Here is a 21,008-nt window from a genome sequence, read left to right as displayed (position 1 = left end):
CTCTCTGTCCCTCAATACTGCTACTGACAGTAATTCAGTTTTAAAGAGTGTGTACACCTCTAGGTTTAGGCAGTGGTCAACTAAATTGTGACACAGTAGCATTTAGAGCTTGCAGATTTTCATAATGGTATTATCCATCTGATTAGAAGAGACAAATAAGTTTGTCTAGTTTTATCAGGAAACATGTTGAAACATGACAACTTTTATAAGGCTGGTTGGGCACAAAACAACTAAATAAACAGATAAAATCAGATATTAAGCAGGCAGTGCAGACACTTATACTAATAATATGTACTGTACATGCGTATGTATTATTTTGTTGTCAGTAATTATAAAATATTGATTCTGCCACTCATCAGAACAGAGTGTGTTGGCCTGTTGAGAAGTCCATATTAGTTTTCATGAAACACTACCATGGTTTCTTCTTCGCCAGTCCGACTAACACAACTCCAACACCTGGAAAATATGATAGGAATGACCAGTAGATTATGGGAAGTCATGGCAAGCAGTGAATGACATGCCTAGAATTCATAGATGAATAGAACTGGTAGTTTTTTTGCTTGATTGCAATATAGGTTAACTGATGATTCATTTGAATTTTGATGGTTAATGTTACTTTCTTAGAATGTTCTATATACCATCCTCAGGTTTTTAGAGGCTGCATTGAAGCATTGAAATTGCAATAATGAGCTTGAGGTTGATCGGTATCATTATTATCTAATATTATTAGATACACTATTATCTTCATGCAAGGACCATGTCTGATGCCTCTTGGTTTTTCACACGTACAATAGAAATGGTGAAATTTTGAAATGCCATTCTCTTAATGTGTATCTGAAAACCTCTTGTATTTTCCTTTTGTCTTAAATTTGGAAGAAAAAAGTAAATTAGAAATATGACTTTTTATCATGTCAGACTAGATGGCACTGAACACATTACCACTGGCCTGTTTCCTCTTCTGTGGTTCTCAAGTAGACCAATGCTTTATAAGTAATGTAGTGAGTAATGTAGTGTATTACGGTAATTTACAAGAAACTTGTATTCAGAGCAATGTAGAGGGGACCTTTTAATCTGCATTCGAATGCTCTACCATTGAGCTACACCTTCTTGTCAACGTAACTCTTCTATCTTCTTTTGATCTTTTTAAAAGGAAATACAAACACAAAAATACATGCCAACGCCTTAGGGATTCTTTAATCCACTGCGAGTTACTGCAGCACAGTACCAGTGTTTTCATTGATCTGAGAGGAGAAGGAAGAGGAGCTGGATGAGCAAGTAATGGTGGAAGAAGGGCTGGAGGAGGTCGACAGAAATGAGTATGAAGGAGAGCAGCTGTCCACCTTTTGGAGCAGCAGGGTCTGGATAATGATCTGCAGCAGAGGCACCAGTCTGTCAGGAGAGCTCAGGCTGCCAGAGGCAGGCACATGGATGAAGACTGCTCTTCCCCGACCATGGAACAAAGAGCAGTAGTACACATAATCACACAGGTACCTGAGAGAGAGAGGGAGAATGCCCCAAACTAAAGCTTTGAATGTGGTCTTTGACAAAATCATATAAAGCTGTTTGACTGTCACAATTACAAGAGGTGGAGACCTACCTCCCAGCATCTCTTGAGTAAGTGATATCCTTCCCTGCTTTTTTCAGTTGTTTTGAGAGGGCCCTCATGTCAACAATGGAGTCCAGTTTAGCTGGTCCTCCATCAATGCAATTCTGATTCACAGGACAGGAGCCACACACATCTCTATCACTGTAACCATGGTTCTTCCCAGTCTGCTCCAGTAAAATGCCTCTACATCCAGTGGCAATCCCAAGATGTATGGCAAACTAGTCATACAGAGGATGCTATGATAATATAACAGCAGCTGCCAAAATATCATGTAGGCCTGCAGAGCATAGACTTGGATAGTTGAGTGATGTAATATGTGTTGTTAGGATACTATAGTTTACTAATAGTAATTAAGCATATAGTATAGCTACCTTTGGATTTAGGGTTTTCCATAAGTCAACTATGACCTGATGTGCTCTGTTGTAGGCCACTGGTAACTCTCTGATGACGACCTTTACATCCTCCCCCAATCCAACCAGCTTTAAGCCCTAGAAGAAACTCAAAACGAAAATCACATGTAAATGCTGTTCAATTTCATTGAGGGCTGACCTTGAGAATAATCGATCTAGTAAGGCTGTAGGCCTACCTGTGCAGCTTTCCAACTTGGATTGTCTAAGTACTGTCTGAAAGGTCCGAACCCTGTTAAATGCATTAATTTAATGTGCAATTAATGGTAGAAGATAATACCAAAACAGTCCCGAATTTAGAAATGATTGAAAAACACCCTGACTGACTACAAACCGTTTTCTTATTTTGGCGAACCGACCTGTTACAACGACCACAGCTTCGTCTGTATCCATAACTCCATCTAAGCACGTTGGCAAAACGTAAACCCAGTCTTGTCTTGACAATTCGTTCAATCCCCGAAAGTTAAACGAACAATTTGCCTACTTATTTATGTCGTAACTCTATCTGCAAGCTCCGTATGGTGCCTTATTTGCGTCCGGCAGCATCAAACATGCATCACTAATCGCTCCCCAGGAGGGGGAGCTATATCATATGTCTTCCCGTCTCCAACATTAAAAAGTGTCCCGCTTGAACAGATAATCTGGACCCCGCCCACCTTCAGCACTTGTTAAATCAAGCCAGTGAAGCAAGCCTCATATCCGAGCAAACAGTCGCTTCACAGCTCTGCTTATAGACGCGCACGCAGATGAGATCAGAACAATTTCTTTGAATTTACTCCAAAACCCCCCAAAATATATTCATTTCATATTAATTAACGTCGCTATTTGAAATCTGACAAAATGTTACAATTCAGGAGAACCTTTGAAACGGAAAAACATCAATTACAGGAACTCAATAACAGACTTGGTCATTATCTCTCAAGAACGAAGATTCTGGAGCAAGAAAATGCCTGCCTCATCACTGAAATTAACAAGTTAAAGCAGGAAAAAACGTTGGAATGGGAACACCAATACAAGGCCGAGATGCGGGAATTGAGAAGAATGGTGGGGCAGTTGGCCTTCGAGAAGTCCCAAGCGGAGATGGAGCGGGAGAGGCTATGGAGAGAGTTTCAGATGGTGCAAGCTATGTGTAGCGAGGAAACAGTGGTATGTAAAGATATTGGAGGTGACATCAAGGGGTGCGAAAAACAGCTTCAGCTTGCCCACAACAAAAACGGGGCCCTTGAAGAACGATTATTACAACTCGAGAATGAGTGCCAATGTATGGAAGATGCGCACCGACAAGAAATCGACCACCTTCGAAATCAGGTGCACTCGCGGGTTGTTGTTACTCAGAAGTACCTCGGACCTCCTGCTGTGTCCACGGAAGAGGTTCAGGAGTATGCCCGTAGCGTATCCGAGAGTTGGATCGACACCTTTGAGATGTATCAGAAGAGAGTGGACGAAATGGAGGAGTCAGTTAGGGCAGATCAGGCAAGACTGGACGATCTTCAAAGGGAAAAGATGCATTATATCTCCGAGTTAAAAAAATTACGCGCTGAAGCAGAAAATCAAAGTCAGATTCAGATACAGATAGAAGAACAACTCATACACATGCAGGAAAACTACCGCGAAGATGTCAACGAGTATCAGGTAAGAACATTAGCAATAAACCCGACCACCCCCCCCCCCTACTCCCTCCAAAACTGTTGTGATTATACTGTACTGTATATGGGATGCGTGAGGATGTATTTTCTGACATGAGAACACCAGTCTCACCAGCATGCTCCTTGAGGTGCCACACCCACCGTCTAGGGAAACAGGCCTCTTAACCCCACAGCTGCTGCAATAGTCAAGCAGAAGAACCACAATGGTTACAATATCAAGTTACCTAATTGTAATTTGTCATAATCATGTAATTATTTTTCCAACTAATCAAATAAGAAAAAATTACATATTACTATGATTATTCGGATGCTTTCAAAATATTTTCAACCACCATTAAGACACCATTACTTTCCCTCATACTCTAAAGAGTTGAAAGGTTACTGCAGAGACTGGGGAATGGCTACATGAAACGCACCTCCATGTGGTTTAACCGTATCACTGTCCAACATGGAGGGCCCTTGTATCACTTTGTGATTCTAAATGTGAACGAGTGCATTTAAATGATCATCCAGCACCTGTTCTCTGACAGGCCTTCTGGGACTTTTCCGAGGAGGGGCGTTATACTGTAGTAGATACCCCACCTCACCCCACACAGCCTTCAGACAAACGGCAATGATTATTAGCACAGGGCTAATGATTTTCAAGTCTATGCTTGTTGACATTATTCACTTTCAATCTGTATGCAGCATTAAAATAGTCACTGTGTCTGAGGCAGACAAGCAACACATCTCTTAACTATAAAGGAAATTGCAGCCTACCCCAGTGCAATGTTTCACCTCAGACTAGAAGGGGTTGAATGTCTACATGGATATGTCTGCCAGGACATATTATGGCTGTTAGTTGCATAGCCACTTAAACCAATTAGCTGTCACTGTGACAAATCCTTCGTACCTTAGCTACTAAAGATGGAGCTCCAAGCAGGTCAGTCATTTTACCTCTGTGTCACATACAAGTGGCTTTAACGAATTTGAGGGAATGCTGCCTCTAAACATAGTGAGTGGGTATAAGGGTAAAATTCAAGCATAAATACAAATGCAATGACTAGTTCTACTGATTATGATTAACATAAGCATATAGGAAATCCTATTACGTCCACAAAGGGCTGCAGACTCTAATGCAGTGCAGTGATTTCTCACTTTACAGAGTAACGGTACAGTTATCAGGTCAACTGTTTGAGGTTGACCAAAACAATCGCAGTCTGTCTGAAATGGACAGCTAGACGTCATAGCCAAGTACTCTGAGTAAGAGACTAGACTTAAAGGGACAGACAGATTTATCTGGATTAATGGGACCTGTTTAAGGGATCGCTCCTGATTCCGTGAGGAGAGGCACAGACAGGCCAGCCTCCATCTTGTAAACGAGAGGTGACAGAGCGTTCAACAGCACCTCAGGAGCTGGCTAATCACAGCAGGGGGCTTGATAGACTGGTTACAGACAAAAAGGGAAGGGCTTGTTACCCCAGAGCACCTTCTAGACTCCTAGAGATGTTGTTTTACGACTGAATAAGAAATTCAGGGGTGGGGACAATTCTGTGCACGGAAATAGAAGTGTGCAAAATGTACTCACACGTGCACACATACACAAAAACGTGCACACAGTTAGGTTATTGCTAATAAACACTGCTATAATACCTATATATAGATATAGGGGCTAAAAAGCTCTGATTGTATTTTGTATGTGACATTAGCAACAATCAGTGATCATAATTCCCGACATTTCAAATGGGACTGTAGCGAGGGGGGAAGTGCGAAGTGCAGGAGACCCACGAGGAGAGACACGAGCTAACACAGGAACATGGCCGTGTGGGTTTACTTGCAGATGATCATGGAACAGCTGGAGCAGGAGAGGAGGATGCTGGCCAGCAGCATGGCAGAGAGGGTCAGAGAGCACCAGGAGCTCCTGCAGGTCAAGATGGACCTGGGCATGGAGGTGGCCGCTTACAGGTGAGATGTCCCTCACACTGACTCAGGACCCAGGCATCTATGAGGTCATTTTCTCATCTGCACATTCAACAGACGCCATTGTAACGATCAGTAACCACTTCACCGTCGTCAAACTAGTTCTCGTGGATTATGGAGCTTTGTGAAGAGTTGCTAATGTTGGGATTGATGGAGCAAGCTGGTGTGAAACACGAAACGGGAGAAGGACAGCATGCCTCCTGGGTACAGTGTCACTATATTGGCTGTAGTCTGTGGTGCATTGTGGACCTTAGAGTGTATTTCTAGCGATTTCATCCATATTTGTAGAAGCAGAGCTGCTGTCAACAGGTCCAGTTGGCAGGGCCGTTCAGAATTCCTCTGAACTCTCCTCTGTGGAACACTCTGGTTCACTTTCTACATGGTCATGCACAGTTTATACATGCTGTTTTACTGCTATGCAATATAACTTGCTATTGTTTTAGTATTGACCTTTTTGAAGTATTTATTTGAAGTAATGTTTTGTATTCTTGAATATTTACTGTGCCAATCTTGTCATGGCAATCATAAGGACCTTACTACTACAACAACAACAGAAGCTACATATGATATAAGGTATTATAAGACACATACCCATTGTATGGTTATTTGTATCAAGCAGCTAGGTGAGATGTACAGTATATATTTCACATGGAGCATCCAAAGAGAAACTTGGTAATCTAAATCCTTTCACAACACTCGCAATATCTTTGCAATATGTCCAGCCATGCAAACACCCTGTGGATTGAGTTCCCAGGTCCCCTGTTTCCCCTTCCGCGTTGTGGCCTATTTTGGGGCTATTTTTACAGGCTTGTCTGTGTATGGAGCGCTCCACTAGCGCTTTGTTTAGAAAATCTAGAATTAATGGGACGTCTGCCTTAGAGATGGTGGGAGAGCTGGCTTGTTTCTCTTTTTCCATGCCACATGCTTCCATCCACACGGGGATACCTAGCAGAGTAGACTACAGGCTGAACTGCATTGTAGGGGTTATTTTTAGGCTGGTCTGTCGGGAAGCATTCTGGGACTTTCATGGAGGTTGTGTACTGTAGCTTTGGAGAGCACTCCGACACAAGCTCTCGTTGGTTGTCCGGTAGCCTTCTTTTGTTGAGCGATAGGTAAGCTGGGTTACCCTCTGGTGTTTTTGCTTCAATTTACCTCAGTTTATTGTGGTGAGGTACTATTTTTAACCTCTGCTCTTTTCTGTTAATGGCCAGGTCCATGGACTACTGTATGTAGTAATCTGGTAGACTGATTTGTATGTTAACTAGAGGTCTCAGATGGCAGAACAGGGTGATCTGCATTCTATTGTGAGGTGATTATGCTTGGTATAGAACAGCTATCTTGAACGTGACACAACAATGAAATTAGAATAAAAACATAAATGATTTATCATTAAACACAATCTTTGATAAATAATTGAATGTTATTCAACATTGTGATTTCTATATGTTTCTCCACAGGGCACTTCTGGAAGGAGGGAGGATGGATTCAAATGAGGCAAACATGAGGGCAAACCATCACCAAAGAGAAAGAATAATAGGTACTGTACAGTATTTCCATAGTACTAGATTTTACATTTACATGTTTTCATTTCTTATACTACTAGTGTGATTGGCAATACATGCTTATTTTGTATTGACCGTTTTGATTGACTTACATGAACATTAAGTAAACATATAATGACAGTGCCAAGACATGTCTGTTTATAGAATGTGATGTCTTATTATCTGTCTCTGTCTTCACCAGATATCAAGATGCCCTCCCAACCCTACACTCCAAGAGCATCCACCTCAACCAGACAAGATCTAAGGACACATTTGGATGTCAGAAATATGGAGTCAACTTCCAGCTTGAGAAGATATCCTGTGTCTGCTCATTATGGTTCCACCAGTCCTTCCAGAGTCATCCCTATCTCTGTCACAGGCAGAGCTGCCCACCAGAGCCCAGCCGCCAGAAGGGACATGGTATCATTTAGTAAAGCTTCACAGGCTGCAGCTACAGCCTCCGCCAGCACCAGTAAACCTGTGGTCCAGAGTGCAGGCAAACAAAGCCGCGATGTGGTCGAAGAGAGGAGTGTGAGAATCAAAGAGGTTAGCCGACACTCAGAGAAAGATCAATTCAGGCCGATCGCTTCCCACGCGGATGGAGCCAAATCAGTGAAAGTGGTGTCGCCAACGATGATGTGTCTGAACGAGAACACAGAGGACAGTATGAAAGAAGGGAGAGATGCGGATGCTAAAAAGAGAGATGAAAGAGGTACGTACAAGATAAGCAAAGAGGAAGTGGATCAAAAGGACAGAGGAAACGCATACGCGTCTAATAGTAGTGAGAAGAAAGTGTTGGACTCTGTGTCTGTGGAGGAGATCATTGAGAAGGTCATGAGGCCAGCAGGTCTGGATGCGAAGGTGAGCTCCTCTGGCGATTCAAAGATCACTTATCACGTGGAGAAAAAAGAGCAGGAGGATGGATCAACCAAGACACAGATCATCTTTGAGTCCAAAGTAGAGGAAGAGGTGGATATGTCCCAAGACTCTGCCCTGGAGGATCTCTTCAAAAAGGGAGTGAAGAACATCTCCATGGAGGACATCAAAGGAACCCCGACTGAAAGCATGATTCAAAACCTCCTGAGTCTGGGCTTGATGGGAGGAGATATGACAAACAAATCTGTCAATGTGGAGATCATCGAGGAACCTGTGGAGTCTCTAAGCGAAGGGGAGGAAGATGAGACAGACGAGCAATTCATACCGAAGTTCAAGCAGCCCTCCTCGATGTTCTTTCAGATTGAGGAGCTCGAGAATGTCCCACATGCCAGCAAACACCTTGAGAGTGAAGTTCATGCGAAGACCCCCAAGAAAGAAGACGGTAAAAATGGGTCTGTACGTGTCCAAGAAGAGTTCAGAGATACCGATTCTCCTTATTTCAGCCATGACCAAGAGTCTCAAGAGTATTTTGTCTCCACACCTGATGATAACATGTCGGAGCCTGAAGACAGTGGTGGTTTTGCTTCATATGGACATTATGGAGTTGTGGATGACCTATCAGATGAGAGGTACTACCAGGAGGGAGCTCTGGCGCCCAGCAAAATGTTGGAGGAAGATGACGAAAGTGACCTTTACAAGTTTATGACGAGCGATCACTCGTTTGTCAAAGAGGGCTTCCCTGAATGTATCATCGAAGAAGAGGTTCACGTCTCGCCCACAGTGCAGGACTCAATGCTCGGGTTCCTGCGAGAGGAGTCTCTGACTCCCACAGAGCAGCTGAGGGGAGCCCTGGAGCAGCTGCACGGCTCTGTGTCAGGCTCCCTGAAAGAGGAGTTGGCCCTCCTCACCAGAGCCGGAAGCGACAGTCCTCAGAACCTGTCTGTCAAAAAAGTGCAGCAGTCATCAGATAACGGAACCACGACCATTGTGGCAGAGATGAATGTTTCTCAGACTCTGGAGGATTCTGGGCTGTTGGGTGAGCAGGGAGATGACCTGTCGGAGGAGGAAATCATGGAGGCTCTGCAATCCTCCAATCCCGGGCTCCAGAAGGAATTCCAAAGAGGAGCAGAGGGAGGATATTCCTTTAGAGTCTCCAGAGATCCAGATAATACTGGAGAGTTGATGACTGAAGTCACAGAGAAGCATATTAAGCTGGGGCCATCTGAAAAATCCTTTACTTTCCAGATGGATGTCAACAACACCCAGGCTCAGGGCAACAGCAGAGCTGATGGTCAACCTTTCAGCACAGAGACTGCAGAGTATGGCCAAGTGCTGCAACCTCAAATGATGGATCCTCCACTGAAAGTCATTCATGAGAAAAGGATAGCAACGGTCTACCTTGAAAGCTCAAATGATGAGTAGTTCACTCGCTAATGCAAATTTTCAATTACATTACTCCCGTTGTTAATCCACATACCAATCAATCAAAGTATACCAAGTATGAAGTAACACTACTGGTTGTGATTGATATCTTCACTTTATATACCTTCAATCATGGTAAGAGGATCTTCTACATATATATTTGTCATAATAACTTGATGGTTTAATAGAAGTGCTTCCTTATTTTCCCACTTGGGTCTATCCCTTTACGAGTAACTAATACCTCTGATCTATTCCCAAGATCTATATATTTTTGTACTGACTACAGTTTTTATCTTGCATTCTGCCTGAGATACTACTACCAAAAAGAATACTAATATCTATGCTCTGATCTTATGGTAATGTTACAGTCTTAAGTGTTCATGTATAGGTATGTAGCTACATGGAGAGGAAAACCTTTTCGCATGTTGTGGAAGGTTGAAAGGAAGTTGTTTTTGCATAAGGATTCTGGAAGGAAAGATGCAGTGATATTGATGAATATCTGACTGTAGTTATCATTGTGGAACATTAAATATCATGAACTGTTCATATTAAATGTCAGTCTTGTACATTATCTTATTTACTGAGCTGTGTTCTAATTTGCTTCAAAGAGGACATTGATCTTTTACATGCCATGGAATCAAAATAGTTTCAATGAACCCCAATATTGAAATAAAAATGGTATGTTCAATTTGTATGTGGTTTGGAGGGTTGGGGTTAGACTAGGCCCAGACACATAAGTCCAGATGCCTTTGGATCACAATATCATCTTTGTCTAGAGGGAGACAGAAGTTGATTTAGATGTATTCACATTTGCAAGAGCAAATGGGACTCTGTACTGTACTGTCTCTTTTGACCTTCTAGAGTCCTTACCATGATCTTTTAATCTGTAAATGGCTTCAGAGGGGGCTGTAATCCAGGCATTTAGAATTCCTTGGAGAATGTTTTTCTGCTTTGGAAGTATGACGACAGACGGAGACTGATTGAGAAGATGGAGGGACTTTGAGGAGTGAAGAAAAATGTGAGTCGACTTAAATGTCTAGTGTGGCATTCATACATCTAGTGTCAGAACTCCACCAGAATTTCCTTTGTGCTAAGTCGTTTGTGTCTTTGATCACAATGTTGGACAGATAAGATTCCCCCTGGCTCTGAGACAACTGTGTCCATAACCTCCATGGCTATTTTAGTTTCAGAGCACCAGCTTAGTTGCACTGCCTGTGTGTGTGTGTGTGTGCGCGCGCCTGTGTACTCTGAGTAGAAGTGCTCCAATATGGCCTCACCACACAGGCCCATGTATCCCATAAGCTGCTTTAGTCTTTCTACACTGCATACAGTTAACACAGGCCATTCAAAATAGACCTAGATTTAACATTCTATGTTAAAAAAGGGTGGAAATGTCATGGACTGTTATTCAAAGGGACAATATATGATATCTTATTCTGTCATCTATATAAAGCTTGGTTTTATCTGGTTTGTGAAATGAACATTTTAGTGCTCATTTGAAACAGTGACTGGTCTGTGCAATATTAACCCTCATCACACAAGGGAAGGACATACTTTGACACAAACTAGTTTCACAATCCCTGTAGATTTACTGCAACCTGGTTCATTTGCTAATATACTATATTTACAAAGTAGAAAACCTTTAATTGTAACAAAGATGAATGCAAACACTTTACTGTAAACCGTATCGCACTTGTGTCATGCATGTTTTTCAGTTTTTGAAATGGTTTGTTGGACTGAAGTGCCCATATACATAGTTAGCAGGTTTTTGCCTTCATGTTTCCTCAACATTACTTTTAGCTTAATTTTTAACACTCACTGTATTGAAGCACTTCGCACTAAAGGTTTTTATGGGGTGCAAAAAAGGCAAAATATTATTTTTATAATCAAATGTGCCGTGTTTTACCACACAACTGATGAGGTACATAAGATCAGAATTGCCTCAGAGATGATTATTCAAAGGGTGACCCCTGTGATCCAATAGTTGCTGTTTGCCATTTTTGTGTCCTGTCAAAACTAAAGTAAGTAATGTCAGTTCCTTTCATGATTTAGTTTACCAATCAGTGTTTTGACAACTGTTCCTATTACAAAAACAATAAAAGCATTACTAGAGTGTGTTAACTGAGTCTGAATCTTTATTAATTACTCATATTTAGCTAAATGAGCTGTAAATGTTTGACATAATCAGGTGTTATAATCCAGGGTGTTTGTAGGGACAGTGTGTCCTGTTCTTCAGCTCCTCCAGTAGAACCCCATATCCTCTTCATACTGAACACTGCAGTCTGCGTAGTCTTGCCAACAAACAGCCCAACATTCGTTTCTCAAATAAAAGAAATCATGATGCAGACCTGTCTGGGATCCCTCTTGGGCCACTTCCCACTTTATTGGGAAATAATGTAACTTCTAGAGACGACAAAATAAGTCTCTATTTTCAAAGCGAGCCAAGGCTCGTCGTGAGAGCTCAGGTTTTGCAGTTTGTTAAGAGTGACATGCTGGAGCTTCCTCAGCTTGATGGGGGAAGAACTGCACAGAATGGAGGCCTTGTTTTCCCTTCGCCATCAGTTCTCTGTCTCCCAGCAACCTCTGGAGCCCTGCAAAACACACACATGATAATGGGACCTACAGTAAAATGTTAACGCTACACACTCCACACAACTTTACACACTGAGCGATGGTGGGCTCACTGAGATAAACCGTCAGACTTACTGGGCCAGCATGTCCACCGTTTTCTGGGTAGCTCTTGTCGTCTTATGATGAGAGCCATACAGAACATTCTGGATCTCTAGACACTTCAACAAAGACAGGTACAGTTCAAACTGGTGAGAGGGTGGGGTTAAGACAGAGGCTGTTGATGAGAAAAAAAAGCAATATACGTTTTATTCATACATGCAGACGAAACCGGTAGATTGTTCTGGTAAACAGACAGGAAAACCTAAGCCCCACTGGTTGAGGGGAATCTGAACATTTAATGGCCACCTCTGAAATAAGCTCCATAAATAGCCCATGTCCTGCTCTGCTCCCGGGTTCCGATAACCACTGAGAACAGTCTCACCAAGGTGGGGGTTCTCTGGGTGGATTTCTAGGACCACACACCCACACCCCTTTCATCTGCACTGGTATAAAGACCTTTTTTAATCAAAATGAGCTGACTGATCAATGAGAAAATTAATGGACAGCAGCCATCTCAGCTTGTTGACTAAATGTAATGTAACCATAGAAACAAATTAAATCACTACTGCACGCACGCAGCCAAGATGCAGCAGTAACGACAAAGACGATGTCATGGTTCCACAACCACCACAAACTACAAAATGTCAACAGAACTTGGTCGAACAGGAGAAAGAGCTATGTTTTCCTACAGGCAGGATGGTGAAAGACACGAGGAAAGGTTTGGAGCGGAGCCATCTGGCCTGATGGATGTTTTCCCTGCTGCTGCTGCTAAGGTTGATGTAATGGAAGGACTACAGCAATAGGAAGGCAGAGGGAAACGTGTGTGAGCCATTGTTTCTGTCTCTCTTTGACTGTGGGTGACACATCCCCCGAACAGGCTTCCTTCACAGCCTCCCAGAGAAAACACAACCTATCCGATCAGAGCACATCTCTCATCACCTACATTTAAGTATGCCTTCCCCCCCCCCCCCCCCCCCATCTCCCTCTGGGACATCTTTATGGACCAGATATACTGAACAGGGTTGCGCCAGAGTGCAGCTGTTTGCATGGCTACGGCAGAAAGAATATGATCTTGCGTGGGCGTTGTCTTGTCAGGGGTATTTCAGAAAGGTTAGAAGGTTGATATGGGGGGGGGAGGGAGCTCTGATTCACACCAGGATACTTGGACTCTCCCCCCCCCTACCCTCTGCACTTGAGATACAATAACAAAGCAACATAGCAACCACCTCCTTTGCTTACAGTCATGTTGATACAAGCTCTGCTGAGAAACCCCCCCCCATTACCCACCATTCTGGCCTATTCTTGAGGTGGGAGGACCAGAGGGTAGAAACCATGTCTGGGAGTGTGTGACTCACACTTGTTATGTAATATACCAAGGAGGAATGGAAAGACCAGAAAAGGTATTTTGACCATAGAGTGTGAATGGATGAAAGGAGAACTGTTGAGACGAGGGTGTTGGATAGCCTACTGACTGGTTTTCTAGCTGAAGGAATGCTTCTGACAATCCTGAGACAGACTGAAGACTTTCCCTTTTTGCCTTAGGACATCACGGCGCGTCAGAATAACCAGGGGTCGGTGTTTCTTTAGTTGACAGCAGTCAGTAAGGTTCCACCCTTCCAACTATCGCAATCCTTCGGTCTTGTCTACTTCCAAAAACAGAAAGCACAATGTCATTCTGTGACATTTTACACTGAGGAGAGTGGCTGTGCTCACTGCCAAGATTAGCTTATTACTCTGAAGTCCCTGTGCCTCGGAGACCATGGTGGAAATAGCTCATCCCCTCTATAACTCAGAAGCATTGTGTGTATAAATATATATATTTCAGTGAGCTTTGCTCACATTCTCATTGGGGTATTGATATAATGATAGCCACATCCCCTGACTCCTGGCCTTTTAGTGGAGCCCGACCACATATTTTGGCAGGAAGAAAGGTCAATACAGCACATACGTGGTTGGGAAGAAACAGTATCACATTAACAAAGCTAGCCACAAAGTAACCCAGTCCTAAATTTCCAGCAACAAAGTATTGTAAAACTAAGGAATATATAAAATACTTCCTTTCTGATCTGTTCCATGTCAGTTCAATCTATTATCTGGTGGTGGGATCATGTTTAGATGTGAAAAAGCGTGGTCCACTGTGCAGCAAGTGTGTCCACCGCCATGTTTTACCTTCCTCATGCTCCTGTGGGCCTGTCGGACCTGACCCTGGGTCATCTCCACGCCTCCTATCAGCTGCAGGGTGCCGGCCACCTCAGGACTTAGGTCACCGAACGCTGCCCTCTTCAGGGGCAGGGACGCCCTCTGGAGCTCCCCACACGACTGCAGCGGTGCAGAACAGCATCAACACTGATCAGCCAAACCATCACTTAACCATTGTCATGTGCTTATTGCATGTGAGATTCAATGTGGTTTATTACGGTCTACTATGAACCAACCCAGAGATTCAGCAGCAGGTGCAAATATTTCCATGAAATCTAAATCAGCCAACACTGGCCTGGGGTGAGGTGTGTTAATGTGTGTGTAAGTGTGTGAGTGCCTAACCTGTTGCTGGCCTGTGAGGAGGAGGAAGCGACAGTAGTCATCTTGCACAGATAGGGTCACAGCATCTTGAGGACCCAACAAGCTCCTGTAGGCAGTCAGACTTTCCAAAAAGTACTTGGTGGCTGAGTCTACAACACAAATGAGACAAAAAACAGCTGAAGCATATCCTACTTGCTTGTCTGTTGTTTTTGCCCTGCACTCAGGAGCACTGGTGCAACTATCCCACTGATTACAACTTCTTCTTCATTCAACTGTAAATTCCTGGGACCATTCCTGGCTATGATAAGGACCCCTTATCACAGGAGCTGGGGGGATAACACAATCATAACCCTTTACACTTATGTAACCTACTTTCCCAGAAGGTTCCAGAAGACTATTATAAGCCTGCCTTCTGAAATATGAAGTAAAAGTCACACACAAACAGTGCAAGATTCATGTCTCCTGCTCCTTCCAACAGATCTCCTTCTAGCCCAGGCTGGGCCAGGCCGTGAATAGACTGACCATTGTGGTGGGGCTGTGCAGTGGAGAGAGCCAGCGCCAGGCTGTGAGCGACGTGAGCCCCCTCCAGGTCCCCCGGACTCTGACTCACAGCTATGGCATGAGCCTACGAGGAAAAACACATCAAGACAGATCACAGCTGCAAACTCTCATTAACGACGGCATAGCACCGCAAAATCTGTGCGTTCTAAAAGGTGTGGTTTTGGTCACCTTGGAGAGGTGCTCTATGGCTCTGTCCAGGCGTCCCTGGGCCTGTTCGATGGCAGCCATGTCCTTGTAGATGGAGCAGACTTGGCCTGGCCGCTCCCTGCCCTCCAGCTGCTCCAGGGAGCTCTCACACTGCTGCAGAGCCTCGTCAGGTCTCCCCTGGCGCTGGAACACCCTGCAGGCCCAGCAGGTCCAATAATTAGACTGTGTTGCTAAAGGCTACAGCACTGTAGGCACGGTATGTTAGAACTTGTTGGGCCAAACATGCACTATGGGGCTGTAGCTAGACAGAGGAGACTGTATGGCCAGCTATAGCTATAGAAGGAAGGGGACTGTATGGCTGTATTGTTTGGGGGGGGGGGGAGTAGGGATGGTTGGAAGACGCTGGAAGGTTGGCTCTACAGTAGCTGTACAGGCCCAGACTATAATAGGGAAATATATACAAAGCACTATTTACCATCTCTGGCTGTGCTCTTTCACTGGTGTCTAATGGTGTGCTCTTAGAACAGCGAAGTGTGTAGTACTATCCCTGAACTCATTCAGCTACAAAAGGTCTCTGCTCCCCCCCATCCACGATGACTAAATGAAGTCTGTCCATCCTTGTAGTACAGATACAATGTCCACCCAGCAGCACCACCCAAGAACGATGCCAGAGCAACACCCGTCACAAAGAAAGGCAACACCACTGTGCCACAACGTTGGTCAGAAAACAGCCACACTAACAAGTCCGCATGTTTGTTGTGCAGGCATATTTTTTCGCCAACTACGGCTTTTAATCCACTTGATCAGGATGGCTTCTCCACAGCTTCACCAGGGTGGTGGGGAGTGCTACAGGAGCAGGGGCCTGCAGTGACGACACATGGGCATAACTCCTCAGCCAAAAGACAGACTCCATCCATCCATTCTGCTAACAGCCTTGGCTCCCTCCAGGACTGAAACGCTCTAATGGACTCTCAATTCGATTTCGCCTTCAGGGAGTGGTGTTTCTCAGAGGGCACGTCAATATTCACATCACTACGCTGTGCAGTACTATCCTGGGAAGCAGCAAAAATAAATAAAAGAACATCTCCAGAATATCAATCTCTCCACATCCTCGCCCACTGTACTGGCTGGTGTGGTTTAACCAAAGTTAACAATGTTGGAGTCATATCGTACTCCAATACAGAACTGAGACCAAGACCCCATTGACATATGTGGACAGGGAAATGCCGGGGCTGGAGGAGCAGCAGCAAGCACTTTTCTCTCTGAGTTTTCCCATGGATTCCAGATTATGAAAACATGCCGTGATTGGAGTTGGCTGTGGAGACAGCTCCTCCCATTGGCTTCAGGACTGCTCGTGTGCTCCCAGGTTCCAGGGACAGACAGAGCCTTTTACGGAAGCTGGACAAGAGCTGACAAAGCTGGCACTGAGGCTGTACCTAGTGCACCCTCCCTTCTTGCCTGGATAAAAAGACCTGCGAGCGATTCCACAGCACCCTCTTATCCAACAGCCTTGCTGTTTCAATTCAGTTTCAAGTTTTATTGTCAGGTGCACAGAACAACACAAGGTCAGACTGGGCACTGAAATTCTTGGGACAAGACAACGCAAGCAACCTAGCATAACATAACACAACATAACATATAAGTACTAAGAACAAAGATTACACATAGATGACATCTATGATAAGCTCACATGCTCACAGACTTCCTGACAGAGGGGACATATGTCCTCTGCAGCTGAAATCTAATTCAGCTTCCCCCTGAGAAGAGGGGTTATATATTCAGAGTCGTTTACAGTACTGCCAAGGCAGCCCACATAGCCCTCTGTTTAGAAATCACTACCAGACCAGTGTTGACGCAAGTTGGGCGCTCAGTGTTGGGTCTTTTACAGGAAAATATTGTACAGTCAAGTAAAGCCAAGAAAGGAAATACTGAAAAGGGAGTAGTAAAGGAGGTTTCCTGTCAGCTTGACTATAGCGCTGTATTGGGCAGCTGGTGTTATAGTAGAACAAATACAGCACTGTTCTTTATCCTTTCGCTGTAAGTGTGCTTCAGGTAAATAGACAATGACATCACCTGGATGTGTGTGCATGACGTACAGACCGATGGAATGTAACTGTCAGTGAGCGAGGCTAACAAGCACCATAAACTGGATTGATCTTGAGATTTGGAACCCAGTGCATCAGAAGCATGATGATCAGACGGTCTCAATCGTTTTGCAGTCCACTCCCTTGGTGAGATACAATGTGCACCATTTCCCAATGGGCTCATTGCAGCCTCTGGTATAACTGAATTGGCCAAAACGACCAAAACCTGTGCTGAGCCAGGTTGTTTGATGAACACATGGAACACTGGTCCAAAACAGTCTCTGGACTGAGGGCGCTACAAAGGCCGAGCCAAGTTCAGAGTCATCCTCTAACAAAAGAGCTTTAGCAAGCTTACCCTCCAGGCAGAGTCGGCACATTTTTCCAATTACACAAATCAAGTAAACAAACTCCTCACTCAAACAAGCCTCAAAGACTGACATAATCCAGGAATTCTTTGTATCTTTTCACTTTTGCAAGTTAATCTATTTGCAATGCCGCAAATACTCCAACCAGTCAACGTTTATGGCTGTGCAATATCATCTACATAATGCATTACATACTATTGACCTGGGCTTAAGACACTGTTACAACACACACTGTAGAGTTTAATGTATACCTTTACACAAACATGTTTGATGTTGGACAAATACCCATTATAACCTATCTATATGAGGTCAATACAGTAGAATGACATCTCAAATTGTCTGGCAGTTTGTGGTTGCTATTGTATGTGTCCCTCTAACAATCATTGTTTTCTTTCATCTTAAAATAGGTCTATACTGTCCTCCAGATCTTCTACAAAATGTGTGGTCGGTAATCAATATGGCTGTATCTAAAAAGATACCTCAGAACTCAGAAAACGGTTCAGATTAGAACACTGAGGCTGAAGATGGGGAAAATAATCATCAATCATTTATGAAAGGGCTGAATGCTTTTTCTCCATGGCCCTGTTCCTCACATACAGTGTGCACACACATGAAAGCACACACACCCAACACACCCACAGTTTCTTTCTGACGACTTGAGATCAGACAGCATATTAAAAAAGTAAGCTGCATTAAGCACCTTGGATGTGATGGTAGGGTTTTGAAACGTTTACTCACATCACTGGCTTAATGTAGACTAAAGGCTAAATATAAAATCTTTGTTATCCAAGCAGAGACTGCAAATTATTTATATTGTTTTTGTAAAATAGATTTGTGAGACATTGTCTCCACCCTGTGGTCAAAACATAACCCAGTCACACAAATTAAAAGGTTTTAACAAATGACTGTCAGACAATTTGTAACAAGCAAGTAACCCAGAGGTTACTATTAACCTATTTGGTTGAAATATAATACCATTACCTGGACAGAGAAGTGGATATCTCCAGGTCAGCCTCCATTATCTCCTCCTTGCTCATGCCACTTAACTGACTGAGCTCCTCCACAATTCTTTTGGCCTTTTTATAGCTGGACTCTGCCTCCTTAACAGTTGGAATGGTTAAGGAGCTACATTGGTCCATATGACACATATTGCACATATTGCTAAGAAAACATGCACTATTGTTATGCTGATGCTCGCTTAGATCAGTGGTCTTCATCTCTGGTTCTTAGGGCTCATGTACTGTATGCTTTAGATGTTTCCCTGCTCCAACACACCTGATTCCAATCAATCAGGCTTCTGCAGAGCTCGATTATAATAACCCATTGATTTTAATCAGGTGTGTTGGAGCAGGGAAACATCTAAAACCTACAGGACAGTGGGCCCTGAGGACCAGAGATGCAGAGCACTGCCTTAACTCCCAGAGTCAGCGCCCACTAGGGACAGTAATGGATATCTGTCCAGTATCAGAGCAGCGCCCCCTTGTGTTTGGTAGATGCTGAGCAGACAGGAGTGCACTTGGAGCCTCTCCTCTGGGCTGGTGGAGCTGGGGCTGGAGAGAGGCAGTAAATCACTGGCTCTGGCTGCATGCTCCTGGGCCTGTGCTCCCCAACCTGGATCAGAGACATTCATTTTTCAAAATGATTGCCCCAATTTGGGCCAAAATATGCCCTAAATTGCCAACACCTTTGCTAAGATTTTATAATGCTCTGTGTGTGCCATGTTTGTCTCATTACCTTTAAACTGAAGGTATGCCTTTGCCAGTCTGGCATGGGCCTGGACTAGTTTCAGATGCCCATCTCCGTAAACAAGTCTTGTCAGGGCCACACAGCGAACTAGGTCCTGGATGCAAGCATCATACTGTGGAAAAGAGGCATTACAAATGTTCCATGTTTCTTCTACATAGATCCCACCTGCTCAGTAAGATACTGTATATACTTGAGATACCGCAAAGACTGCGGCTTGTTTTTTTGGGATTCCCGCAAAGACTGCGGCTTGTTTTTTGTTGAGTTGCATTTTTATTTATATTGGGAAACCACAAAGACTGTGGCTCGAGATACCGCAAAGACTGCGGCCTGTGTTCAGAAGGGTTTTATTACTTTTATTACTTGTATATTATTGTTTTTATTGATTTTATGTAAAGCACCTTGAGCTGCAATTCTTGTATGAAATGTGTATCAAGTCTTATTATTATTTATTATTATATCCATGTGTAATCTTCAGCCATTGTGCATGCCACCAGACTGAATGCAGGGTACCTACCTGTTGTGCATCAGCAAGGGATTGGGCTCGACTTTCAAAGCGATATAGTTTTTCCTGAGGAGTGATCATGACAGAGTCCACCGTGCTGCTCGTTCCTGCTCGAGATACTGTCACTTCTTTATCAAATGAGAAGTCACCAAGACTACCGGAGGTGCTCTCCATTCTCATGAACCTTGTACGTCATTAACAAATAACATATAAAACAGAGCAGGGCTTTCTTAGAAAATCATTAGCACTATCATCATCCTTAACAATCACCAATAGGCCTATACTTTGAATTAATTAAGTAAAACACTCCTTCTGCCAATGTTGTAGCCTACTTGTCAGAAGAATCACGTTTGTTCACGGGCGTATTCGAGTCCAGCAAATAGTGCAACTGTGACCCAATGCGAAAGATTTATGCAAGCGGGAATATCCACCATGAATACTGTGTAAAATGAAGATATTGACAACTCCACGTCAATTCTCATTTCTAATTCAGAGCGCTTCTGATTCTGTCCCCGCAGAATCACCAGTCTTACGTTTGTTGTCATTTTCCTCGCTTGTCGCCGTGGATACACCACTTAACTGCACACAGGTTGACTGTAACAGCCATGCCATAACATAAGCTTTTATCCCTATCGTGTCTGGGGTCGTTTATTTTGATAGTTTACTTAAACTTGTCATTGAGAAAGGCAAGCAACTTGTTATTTTGTAGCGTATTGTTTTTTAGCGTTCTAGCTGCATGTCACGTGGTTGTAGCATGCAAACCTCCGTAGGGGGAGCGTTCAAGATCAGCAATATCCAACGTTTCAAGCAATCATCTTATGCGAAGAGAGTTGTGGTTATCACGCGATTGTAAAATGTCTTACAAAACAAAACATACTCTTAAAAGAATACAATACATGCTTGAAATGTTTCAAACATCACATCGGTCAATAGAACTATCAACTAGAGAGGGTACA

The 21,008-nt window shown here is 43.6% G+C and overlaps 3 protein-coding genes across 6 annotated transcripts; 1 reads left to right on the top strand and 2 right to left on the bottom strand.

Annotated features, from left to right (window-relative positions):
• Positions 1-1,168: 1,168 nt before the first annotated feature.
• pgpep1l (pyroglutamyl-peptidase I like) lies at positions 1,169-2,626 on the bottom strand. Of its 3 annotated transcripts, none has more exons than XM_062461667.1 (5): positions 2,373-2,626; positions 2,193-2,245; positions 1,978-2,094; positions 1,598-1,710; positions 1,169-1,491 (listed from the first exon to the last, which is right to left on the bottom strand). In XM_062461667.1, exons 1-5 carry the CDS (start codon positions 2,404-2,406, stop codon positions 1,209-1,211), a joined length of 600 nt encoding a protein of 199 aa, XP_062317651.1. In that variant the 5' UTR covers positions 2,407-2,626; the 3' UTR covers positions 1,169-1,208. The 3 variants fall into 3 exon arrangements, with proteins under 3 accessions (XP_062317651.1, XP_062317650.1, XP_062317649.1); XM_062461666.1 differs by having other exon boundaries at positions 1,169-1,440; positions 1,598-1,824; positions 2,373-2,621; XM_062461665.1 differs by having other exon boundaries at positions 1,598-1,824; positions 2,373-2,617.
• Positions 2,627-2,703: 77 nt separating this feature from the next.
• Positions 2,704-11,578, top strand: synm (synemin, intermediate filament protein). Of its 2 annotated transcripts, XM_062461664.1 has the most exons (5): positions 2,704-3,645; positions 5,479-5,603; positions 7,076-7,155; positions 7,362-8,609; positions 8,640-11,578. In XM_062461664.1, exons 1-5 carry the CDS (start codon positions 2,854-2,856, stop codon positions 9,455-9,457), a joined length of 3,063 nt encoding a protein of 1,020 aa, XP_062317648.1. In that variant the 5' UTR covers positions 2,704-2,853; the 3' UTR covers positions 9,458-11,578. The 2 variants fall into 2 exon arrangements, with proteins under 2 accessions (XP_062317648.1, XP_062317646.1); XM_062461662.1 differs by having other exon boundaries at positions 7,362-11,578.
• On the bottom strand, positions 11,566-20,761 carry ttc23 (tetratricopeptide repeat domain 23). Its single transcript, XM_062461668.1, is given in 11 exon segments — positions 11,566-12,048; positions 12,164-12,246; positions 14,297-14,446; positions 14,669-14,796; positions 15,170-15,272; positions 15,377-15,548; positions 18,786-18,911; positions 19,259-19,415; positions 19,539-19,662; positions 20,065-20,236; positions 20,385-20,761. Coding segments are annotated over 10 exon segments (1,341 nt in total). The 5' UTR covers positions 20,233-20,236; positions 20,385-20,761; the 3' UTR covers positions 11,566-11,918.
• Positions 20,762-21,008: the final 247 nt, after the last annotated feature.

The sequence above is a fragment of the Osmerus eperlanus genome, chromosome 5, assembly GCF_963692335.1.
Source record: "Osmerus eperlanus chromosome 5, fOsmEpe2.1, whole genome shotgun sequence".
NCBI lineage: Eukaryota > Metazoa > Chordata > Actinopteri > Osmeriformes > Osmeridae > Osmerus > Osmerus eperlanus.
Note: the sequence above shows the minus strand (reverse complement) of the source record. Positions and strands in the feature narration are given on the sequence as shown.